Here is a 12,075-nt window from a genome sequence, read left to right on the forward strand (position 1 = left end):
GAGATTTCCATGAGATATCTTGGAATATCTTTATAGAAATGAATCCTTAAATGTGTGCCCTACAAAAAAGAAGGACGGCAAAGGGGAAGAACCTAATTTAGTATGTACCATCTCATAAAATAGTTAAAAGTCGATAATATTCTCCCACCATTATTTTGGCTTGTCATGTTTGTTTGGATATCCATCAGTCAATGTTATGGATGCAATGAAGAACTATGGCTTCACGTTTTGCACAGTACAAATATATGTACCATGGGAAAGTTAACGACTCTATATCATATTATGTATATCTATATTATGTATATCTAATAGCTAGCTTAGTAATTAATGTGTGTTTAATCATAAAATATTGAGTATATCCTTTTATTCTTATATACATTAATTACTAAATTAATGTTTTAAAAAATTTATCATACCTCTTAAAGATTTTAAAACGAAATTAATTATACTAATTCATCAAAGATTATTTTGCTTTACTACTTAAGTCCACTATAAAGATAAATCTGAAGTTTTAAATCTTTAAAGAACTAGCTACTTAATTCACTATTTTTTTTTTTAAAAAATAATATGATGGCATTTTAAATTTTCAGTTTTTCACCCATTAATTTAATAAGCAAATTTTGTTGTAGAATCAATGTGTGTTACTTGCTTTCACTTTCAATTTCCTACTTTTAAACTTTTCTGATTTAATGCATAATCTCAATATTTGTATAATTTATCTAAATATTAAGTCTCTTAACATGGTCAATAGTCGAGCAATGGCCGTGCCAGATCTTCAAGTCCCAAAAATATGTCCAGACAAAGACAAGGGATTAGACTAATTAACCTAACTCTCGCCTCATGAATGGCAATGCCTCTGATATCAGATGATTCAGCTTTAGTAAATTGTATATACCCACTCTTCTTTTTATGACTTTTGATTTTAATCCAGCTTAGGGAACCTAGATACCTATATCTAAAGTATGGGGGAACAAAGGATGCATGCTTCCAAACTGAAACATCCTCGAAATGTTTCATTGCCTTATTTATGAAAAAAAGAAAAAGAAGAATATGGAAGAAAGGAAGAATAACAATTACTATCTGCGTAACGATAAATAAAATGAAGAAAACTTATGATACATGACGATCTTATAAAAGGTAAGTTTTTTGTTTTTTGTGTTTTTTTTTTCATTTTCCAACTCTATCACTCTCTTTCTATTCTCTTCACTTCAACATGTAAAAAGAAGTTTGATTTTAATATAATGAACTTAATATTATTTTTAATTTTTAGTTTAAATACATTTGCAGTCTTAATATTTAACATTAATTTTTAAGTTGATTAACTTACATAAAAAAATTATAAAATGATCATTGTATGAAAAATTATTTTAAAATGATCCTTGCTTTTAGTGGATGTTATAATATCATTATTGTTCATCTCTCTTATCCTCTTATTGCTATTTTATTCAAAGCATCCATGGCTTTTACTACCGTGAATGAACCTAAGGCTAGTAAAACAATGTTCGTGGAAATCTTTATGATCATGGAACTTCACCCCTTTTTCACGAACATAATCTTTCCAAATTCTAAAGCTTGTTTTTTACTATTTTTTTTCACTCACAATCTCTCGAAATCTATATAGGACATCCTTCATAAGATATTTTCTTACTTTTTTCCCCCTAATCTCCACCACCATCCCTATCGCTCCTTCATAAAAAAAATCATCTTATCATATTGATAAATGAATTTATTTGAAAGTGTAAAATAGTTTTGGGTTGCTTTCTTTGTTTCTTGTAAGTGATGTTTGGTATATGATTTTAGTTGTTAATTTAATTACTTGCAAAGCTAGCTAGCGAGGAAAGGAAAAGGTGCTCTATTAATGGAGGTTCTACAATAAAAAAATATGTGTTGATAACTAAAACTCTATTTACTATACTTGAAGAGCATTGATTCTGTAAACAATTCAACACAATAGGAAAAATGTGAAAGGAGGATGATTAGTATACACGGTGAAGTTGGTTATTGATATGCGTGAAAAGGACATTAATCGAAACTAGTTGAAAGATAGAGGAAATTTATCAAAACATGAGTTGCAATGACAATGTTAGAAGGTCCACTAAAGACAATGACTATTTTGAATTTTTTTTTTATATATATAAGGACCGTTTTATAATTTTTTCTTATGTATAGATCAACTTAAAAGTTAATGTAAAGTATATAAATAAAAAATGTATTTAAATTTTATTTTTTTATTATGATGTATAATTATGTCGTTTAATAATTTTGTAGTCAAATTTTGTTATTCAACTTTTCATTATTTTTATCATTTACTCAATCAATTAGATATAGATTTTTGAAAAAAAAAATATTGAAAACTCAGTTTTGATGATGATTGATACGTTTTTTTAACATGAACAAATTTGTGTACTAATTCGAATAAATTACATATGTTTAAATTATTTATTTAATTTGATTTGTTCAAGTTTAAAGTTTTGATTGTGATTGATTTGTTCTTAATGATATGCTGCAACTAAAAGGGTACTCCATATGTTAAAATTTAAGTATTTAAAATACTTAATTTTTTTACCAACAACAATCATTTGTATTATTTAATTTAAATATTTATATCACTTGATAATCAAGAAATACTTTATGGTATTGCTTTATTTAATTAAAGAATATCTTAATAAAATATAAGTAAATTTTATGTTGTATCAACTATAGTGGAGATAATTTCTTTTACTTTATCTTAATTAAGATCCAGCTTTAATGAGAAAAGAACTACTCTCTAACTTTTAGAATATCCCAAATATGTTAATATGTCAAAATAGTGTAAACCAACAACTACAGTAGCACGTATCAGGCGAGCTAGCAGCAACTACCATTTAGAACCAACAATATTTCTACTATTATTACTACGGATTACATATTTTGGAACCTGAAAATTCCATGAACTAATGAGGTTGATTTCTAAAGCCTAATGTCATTCTTACGGCTATCAAAAGTCATGAGACATGTTGCCTATAAATAGGAGATATCATTCAAGAATCATATGCGTTGGATGGGAAAAAATCATGCAAGAGTAGTTCAATCCTTGCAACACCCATTCTTCTTTTCAAATATTGAGAGTTTTACACTTGGCAGTTTTATTCTAGAGAGTTGAAATATTGAAGGTTAAATATAAGAGAATTCTTTATTTTAGTAGAAAAGGAAGAGAGTATAGATAGTATTTTAAAAACCTTATTTTAATAAAAATATTTACTTTTTTTTTTTTTTTGTAAAAATAGAGGAGAATTTTTGTTATGCCACTCCTTAGAATGGAGATAACAAACTATTATATATTTTGCTTTGTGTTAAAGTAGAGAGGGATTTGTCGGAATTATTGTAAACAAAAATTTGACATGAAACAAGTTAACAAAATCTCAAATAACAGCTTGAGATTGGACTGAAATTGGATAAACCAATTATGCATATTTTTTCTCTTTATTTTGTATTATTTTGTTGTGTGCATATTATTCTTGGTTTATTTATATTAAAAAATTTCTTTATAGTTTTTTCGTTGTTAAAAAATCAAATTACCCCTCTTTGTTCTTCTAAAAATGATTTGAGAATTTTTGAAGTCAAAATTTCAATAAAATTTAGAAAGCTTAATACTAATACAGTGAGATTAAGAATTTGAAGAGAATAGAACTTAAAAATTTTAATTTTTTCTAAAATTATAATGTTTTGATCGATGAGTTGTAAGTAAAAGAAGATGTTAAATAATTTAATGGCTTTATTTTCTATTTTCTTTTAAATAAGAAGTTAAAAATTTATTAAAAAAATAAAGAATATATTTTTAACAATGAAAAAGTTGAAAGACTAAATTCAAGTAAAAATTATTAAAAAATTAAAATTACACATTAATCATAATAGAAGAAGTAGGATAATTATGCTTTAAATATATATTATATTTTAATTTCTTATTGATACTTTATCAAATGTTTATTTACGTTAACATTCAATTAAATGAGATATCAAACTTAATAAATAATATAACATGTCATTAAATGTAAATATAATTTTTTATAAGACCGTACATCCAAATTACTTTGTACCTCTTCATTTTGTTTCAAATGGGAACCTCAAATTAATGAGCCAATACATAAAAATTTACCTGAAGATAAGACGCATTTTTTTTTAAATTTCAAACCAGGTTAGATACACCTTGTTTTGCTTTCGATTACATACAGAAACTATATATGTATGCATATTATTTATACATAAACTAGCAAGTGATTAAATGGGGTGGATTATTGCAAGTTAACCTTGGATATTCTTGTACAGTGTTTGGTATTATTATAAAGTTTTCGTCATAGTCATTCTTTTTCACTTTGTTTCCCCATTTTGCTTTCTTTTTCATTCATTGTCACTGGAAATGCTCTTTGCCTCCCTATGCCCTCATGTCGTTTTTCTGTTGTCACTGTATTAATTTGCGGGTTTCTCTCATCTTGTCTTGCAACTAACTAGGGTTCCTCTATGAACTCTCACATCCAATAGTAAATTTTCAAGAATTCTCTCTCAGCTGGGTGGTGGCAGACTTTTTCTCTGCCAATATTAAAGAATTAATAGATCTTGAAAGAGCAACCCTTCTGCATTAAGGTAAAGATCGAAATTACACATTGTTTGTTCAAAGAAAGCTAGCTTCACCAGGTATAGTTTTTGTTCCAATTACCTCCTTTTTCTTGTTTTTTCTTTGGAAATTTGCCAAATAAATTAATGTTCTAAGGTTGGATCAGGGCTTTTAGTTTTTGAAATTTTCGGAAGGTATGAAATTCTGGGTGATTGGTGTACCATCCAACGGAAAGAGTTGAAAATAGAGAAAACTCCACATGTCCAATCCATTAACTAAAAAGATACCCGGTTGGTAGGTGTACCTTTCTTGGCCTTGTAGCCACTTCCAATTGAACATCAATTACCCCACAGAAGGCTACACCTACGGTGGATCGGTAAAGAAAAATTAAGAAAGGTTAGGTTAAGGAAAGCAATGTCCAAAATAGAGATTGAACTTGAAGTGAAACTAAGAACAATTAATAAAACTTTGCCATAGAATTATACTTAATATTTTATTTTTATTTTTATTTTCCTCCCTGGTCCTTCTGTCCAAAAAAGGGAAAAAGAAAACAAGAAAAGGGTTCTGGGTATTGAGAATCTATTAATAGTGGCATCCTGAATCAACGAAGACCGCTTCGGCACAAGAAGTTAAAAAACATAAAGTTGATTTGAAAAGTATAGCAGCAGCAAAGTGCTTTAATAACCCAAGCAAAGTCATAACCCTAAGTTTAATTAGATGTATTTATGGGAGAGATTAAAACTCTTAAATAGGATTATTACTATGCAATTAAAATTCAGACTGACAATAATTATTATATATTCCCAAGTTTGAAATAATTATATTTATGCTGTGGATATAGATTTATGTATAATAGAGTACCATTGTTTTTAAAATATCATTTAGAAGCTTGAATGTTGAGAGTACTACTATAGTTTGTAATTAAGTAGTTGTTTGATTTAATTGAATAGTATACACTGGATTTTGATTGTTGGGCAGTGAAGATCATGGCCTCTTCTAGCTACTCCAATTCACCATGTGCAGCGTGCAAGTTTTTGAGGAGGAAGTGCATGCCAGATTGCATTTTTGCCCCATATTTTCCACCAGAAGAGCCTCAAAAGTTTGCAAATGTTCACAAGATATTTGGTGCAAGCAATGTGAGCAAACTCCTCAACGAGGTGCAACCTCATCAAAGGGAGGATGCTGTGAACTCTTTGGCATATGAAGCAGAAGCACGAATAAAAGACCCTGTCTATGGTTGTGTTGGAGCCATTTCAGTCCTCCAAAGGCAAGTCCTTAGGCTCCAAAAGGAACTCGATGCCACAAATGCTGATTTGATCCGCTATAGCTGTAATGAAATGCCAACTACTCATCAAGCTGGAGGTAGAAGGACGAGTGATGGAGTAGGAGGTTCCTCTCATGGTTTTTATTATCCTTCTACTACTTGGAACAATGATCCTTGTGGAGACAGCTACCCAAGAGGTGATACATAACACACATAACAGTATGTGAGTTTTCAACCCTCCCTATATGCATCAATTATGCTAGTGATCAGGTATTATTAAATTTCAAGTTAGCCATTTAGGGTTTCTATAATATATATCTTGTAAATTATATATTGGATGAAGGGATCTTAATTATTCTGTATATATCTATGTCTATATATTTATATATGCAGTCAAGGTACATATATATGAGAATATAATATGGCATGTTATTTAACTGGACTTCCCTCTTAACTACGTACCAAACCGATGAGTGAAAACTTGTCTTAATTAGTTTCTCATTGGCAGCGTGACATATTATGTTCTTTAATTTTCACCCTTAATTTCATAATTCTTTTCAGAGAAAATTAAATAACCTAAAATATTAAAAATGCCCCCACAGATTGCAGTCCATACATACTGATTGGCTTATTTAAGTCTAAGGTGTTAGCCAAACAGAATCTTATTGGTCTACCATTTTTTTTTATTATTATTTTTATCTTCCACAATATATATATTTGGCCACCTACCTTTTCAGGCATGCACTGCAGTTTCCATGTACCCATAATATGAATTTATTTATTCTTTAGGTGAGGATCTCAAAATGGCCTTTACTAGATATCTAGAATAGCTACACAACATGTGTCTTATATACTCATTACATATCTTAAACTATATATGTATAAAGGCTACATATGTATATAGCCTACATAAAAAGGAAAACAGAACTTAACTTACCTTCCATGTTGTGTTTCCATTTTCCGATGTTTTCCTTAATATAAGACTTAAGAACAAATATTGGTAGTGGGTACATGCCATTCTTTCTACCCTTAATTTGCTGTATATATATAATTCACATTCTGGCTACGTCTAATGAGTGTAGTTTACAATATTAATATATCTAGCATGAGGGAAGTTCATAACACTAGACATATGTAGGTAATTCAACAAGATTGTGGCTAAAAATTTATGCTTAACTTATTTTTAAATTATAATACGAAAACTAGCAAGAAAGTGTCGTGACTTAATTCTGTTGATAAATGAAATTTATTCTTTCTCAATTGTAATTAATTATATAAAATTTATTCGGTAATTTGTATTATCTAGCATTACTCTATTTAAAAACTGATTCAAGAAAAGATGCTTGTTCAAGTTTTATATGAGAAGGATTCTGAATCTATTGTTACTCTTTGAGACATCTTAATAATGGTCAAAGAACTGGAACTGTTAATTTGTTGACTTTCTATGTGTCTTTTTAACGTGCTTTTTTTTTTTCCTAAAAAAGGGTTATAAAAAAAAGAAAAATATTATTGATATGGGAGATGTTTCCGCAAAAGCATTTCCATGTCCTCCCTCTGTTTCAACATTATCATTGTAAGTATCCAAGTAAATATGAGTGGCACATATGCCAAGGAATATTGGATCCGCGAAGGGGAGTGTTCACGCATGTGATCACAATTGGGTCATTCAAGTTTCAACCTACTAAGACAAGTAACGTGCATGTTGCTCATATATTGCCCAAGTTTCTTTTTACAACACTGTGTTTTGTAAAATTTGTATACTTATTAAAATTAAATTCTAATGAACAATCTTTGTTGTCATAAGTGACCATAAAGAGCTTGGTTCAAATTGGGGTAGTTACATGTTAATTGTATCACATTAAATGGATCTACTTAGATCGATTTATATATTAGTTGAAATTTAATGTAACTTTTTAGTGAGTCTTATAAAATAAAATGTTATTAGCACAATCATTTACGTTACATATGAATGCATCAAATAATTATGCTTATAGTTCTGTTTTGAATTTGATAAGAATTATCAAATTTAATCATATATATGGCCGGTGTCTATATCCATGGGGAAAGAGGAGATAAGATTTATCGTCTCTCTTTGGTAATTTAATGTTGACTCCATAAAACATTTAAAAACCTATAAGGGTCATTCACCAATAATTAAGTCGAGTAATATATAACTAATGATTTAAAGTGCATATTAGGTTTTACATTGACCCTTTAATAATTGTCTAAATTTAATTTTATTTGGATTATTGTTTAAATAGTGTAAATAATTATTATCGGTAATATTTTTGTCATATTATATTATAAACTAAATGAACAAACTTTTTTAAAAAAATTCATAGACAGAAATCATAGAGTTGTCTCAATCCTTATTATCGGATAATATCTTTTTTAACATCAATCAACATACGCAGAAGCAACTGACAAAAAGTAATTATAGGGGTGTCTTTTTTTTTTTGTCAAAAAGATATGTATTAATATTTGAATTTTTTTCTAGTGTTCATTATTGAAAAGGGTTAATCAACGGTCTTATTTTAGAAACTAATTGAAATTCGTTTCATATTGCAATTTTGCCTATGTGAATGTTTGACAATTAATCATTTTCTAATTTAAAGTTAGAAACTTACAACAAAAATACTAACTTTGCATATAGAAAAATAGGTGGGAGGAATTAATGAGAGAGTTTAAGTAACCTTTTGTTGTTGGGCTGTCAATCAAATATCGAGGTTTGTCGAATTGAATCTGACTTTGACTATTGATGAAAGTCGAGGGAGGGTTCTGTTCTTAGTCTTTCGGTCGATGTTTGATGTTTGGTGGTTTCTCTTTTGTTGTTTGTCGACAAGTGTTAAAGCTAATATTAGCCACATTTTGAGGATTATAAAAAGTGATTATGGCCTTAGCTCTTAGGGGAGAGTAGAGAATAGAGATAATAAATCATCTTCAGAACCAAAAGATGCCCACTGTTTCTCTTTGTCCTCCAACACCCACCACGCCAATATTTACAAAACCTTCCCTTTTATGTTAATTCATTTCACCAAAACCAGTTAATTAGTAAAACAAATGGGTCTCTGAGTTTGTAAGCTGCAACATTTTATCATCAAAATTATATAATTTATTGATAACATGGCAGAAGCATTTTTTGTTCTTGAGTTTAACAGTGAAAGTGATATTGATAGCATTCCCTCACAAGATCAATGGGCCACCATATGTGTGATTGATGGATGAGACATAAGACATGCAAAAAATTAAAGCCCAACGAGGTTAGGGACGTGCCAGATGACCTATGAATCCTTTCATGGGGTCCCTCCTCTTATCATCTCATTTTTTTATTCACTTGTGAGTAGAAAAATTCACACGTCACAGTAATCCAATAGTCAATTTACTATTTTCTTTATTAGTTTTTATAATTTTTATTAAATACCATAAAGTTAGAGGAATAATATCATTTTTTAAAATTATTATGGTTTAACCCCACTATAATATCGACTACTGACACAATGGTCTTTAATGACACTTAAAGTATGCATAAATCCTAATATTGTGTTACCTATGGACATGCTGATTTTAATAATATTGAGTTTTTAATTTAACAATTGATATATACAAAGATATATGATTAAAATTAATTATATTATTAATGACTCCAAATAAATAATACATATACACTAAACACTAAAAATACTCAAAATCAAAATGTTTAATATAATAAAAAAATAATATAAAAGATAAACTGTCCTTAAGTAAGTAGATTAAAAGTACTCATAATGTGTATGTTCGTAACATGCTTCTTAAATTTCATGAGCCTAAATAATTTAGTTTAGGCATGAATTAGCATGTAATTTATATTAATATACTTAATAATTAATTATTTTTTACAATTAATATTTTTTGCAATAAAAATACTTTAACTCCAAGCATTTAACACTAGTAATTGTATTTTGTTTTTGGTAAAATGCAAAGTACTATCTATTATCACAAATAAATTTTCAGTGCCTTAAATAAAATGCATAGTACAATATCGAATTTCCAAGTAGCACGAGTAGTAAAAGCAATAAATTTTACTTATACCGTAATTTTGACCCAAACAACTATTGACATAAATTATTCTTTTAATAAATTGTAAAAAAAATCATAATCCTGAATTATTTTTATAAACTCTCCATTTCTAAGAATACTCTTAATTTTTAGAATTTGTAGCATCAGTCAATTTGATTTCTTGATATTATAAAAGATAGTTTAATTCATATTTTTAATTGATATTATATTACTAGTTAATTTAATCTCTAGAATTTTTATTATTAATTTCTCAACGTTATCAATCGGTCAATATAATTCCTAAATTTTACAATTACCGCTATATATATATATATATATATATATTATTTTTTTATTTTTATTTTTAGTTTGATTTTGGTCAACAGAGTAATGGTTAGGTAGGTAACACAACCAAAAGAAATGAACATCCGAGCCCAAAAGGCCAAAAGAGAAATGTGGGTATTGTAACCTCTCACTTCCTTCACAAAAAGCCATGCCAAGCCCAATTTTTAAAAAAAAATTCCATTTTTTATTAACTCATTTTATTAAAAAAATAATAAATAAACAACGATAAATATTTTTACAATAATTTCGGCACAATAGTAATTTTTTTTAAAAAAATTGTGAAATATTTTTAAAATATATAAAGAACACATATAATTGATATTACACATATTATATTTCATTAAGATAAATGTTAATTAATACTTTTATTTAGTTAAAAATTAGAGATATAAATTTTATCAATATTTTTTTTATAATTTCAATTAGAAAAATTTTAAATTTTTTAAACGATATTTTAAAAACATTAATCAACAAGAACTTACATAATTACAAAAACAATACTGAAATTTAACTCTTGTCCTCTATAATGTCATAGAATTTAACCAAAGGCAACTTGAAACCTGTTTCTCATGCAAACCATCTACTCACCATGTCACATGCACGTGTCAACACCCCACAACTCCACCGTTCTATAAAACACCACCACCTCATCATCCTCCTCCTCAAACCCTCACACCTGCATTAATCTCTTCCATCACCCAAACCCTTCCATTGAAAAAAGAAAATCTTATTCTTCTCTTTATCATCAATGGCTGAAATACGTACACAACCCCATCAGGTGCAAGTCCACACAACAACAACACACCGTTACGAAGGAGGTGCCACCACCCAACCCCGTTATGAAGGTGGTGTTAAGACCCTCTTCCCTCAGAGAGGCCCTTCCACCTCTCAAGTTCTTGCAGTTGTCGCCGGTGTTTTCATAGGTGGCACACTGCTCTTTCTCTCCGGCATTTCGTTGATCGCCAGCCTAATTGGGTTGGCGATCACAACACCGCTTTTTATCCTGTTCAGCCCGGTGTTAGTTCCGGCCACCATCACCATCGGGTTAGCGGTGGCCGGAGTTTTAGCATCAGGCGCGTGCGGGTTGATGGGGTTAATGTCATTCTCGTGGGTGATAAACTATGTGCGGCAGACGCAAGGGACGGTGCCGGTGCAGCTTGATGCGGCTAAGCGGCGCGTGGCGGATATGGCAAGTTACATGGGGCAGAAGACAAAGGAGGTGGGGCAAGACATTCAGACAAAAGCACAGGAAGCAAAGAGAATATGAATGATAATTTGAATATGACGAGACAAGACGAGAAAATGGTTTCAATTTAGCACGTGTATATAAGTGTGTGGGAATTAAATAAACCGTAGTGTAGATGAATGTATCTTTAGTGCTTTTGGACTTTGGAGCTAGTCTTCATTCGTGTTTATAAGTTTGTGTTCTAGTCATTGCTTGCTTTGTCATGCATGCATGTGTCTGTGTTATTTAGTTCACTTGCATTTAATTGTTGAATTTAATGTGCCATTTCTTGCGTTACCACAATTTTCTCACCTTCTTCTCTGGAGATTAATCTCATATGGACAATATTCAAGACATATATTTAGTTTCTTTTTTTATTGTTAATTACCCATTTCAGAGTGAGATAGCTAGGGAGATTTTTTGAGGGAGGAAACAAAAAATCTTTGAATCTCCATTTAGCTATGCACATCCAAAATGTGAGAACACTATGACATGACCTTCAATTCTTCAAGAACAATGTTCCACCAATATGTGCGTGTGTTGTTGCTGCTCCAGCTGAAGGAAAGAAGGCCCTTAGCTTATCAATACAACATAATAAAATGAAATATATGAAGT

At 29.6% G+C, this 12,075-nt stretch overlaps 2 protein-coding genes across 2 annotated transcripts; both read left to right on the plus strand.

Moving 5' to 3' along the window:
* Nucleotides 1-5,577: 5,577 nt before the first annotated feature.
* LOC113867568 (LOB domain-containing protein 25) lies at nt 5,578-6,063 on the plus strand. Its single transcript, XM_027502960.1, has one exon. It carries the CDS (start codon nt 5,578-5,580, stop codon nt 6,061-6,063), a length of 486 nt encoding a protein of 161 aa, XP_027358761.1.
* Nucleotides 6,064-10,983: 4,920 nt separating this feature from the next.
* Nucleotides 10,984-11,502, plus strand: LOC113867571 (P24 oleosin-like). The gene has a single exon (XM_027502964.1). It carries the CDS (start codon nt 10,984-10,986, stop codon nt 11,500-11,502), a length of 519 nt encoding a protein of 172 aa, XP_027358765.1.
* Nucleotides 11,503-12,075: the final 573 nt, after the last annotated feature.

This window comes from Abrus precatorius, unplaced genomic scaffold (assembly GCF_003935025.1).
Source record: "Abrus precatorius isolate BTA unplaced genomic scaffold, Abrus_2018 Scaffold5, whole genome shotgun sequence".
NCBI classification, from domain to species: Eukaryota; Viridiplantae; Streptophyta; class Magnoliopsida; order Fabales; family Fabaceae; genus Abrus; species Abrus precatorius.

Excerpts from the sequence above, each read along its gene's own strand:
- LOC113867568 (XM_027502960.1), top strand. The coding sequence starts at position 5,578 with ATGGCCTCTTCTAGCTACTCCAATTCACCATGTGCAGCGTGCAAGTTT.
- LOC113867571 (XM_027502964.1), top strand. The coding sequence starts at position 10,984 with ATGGCTGAAATACGTACACAACCCCATCAGGTGCAAGTCCACACAACA.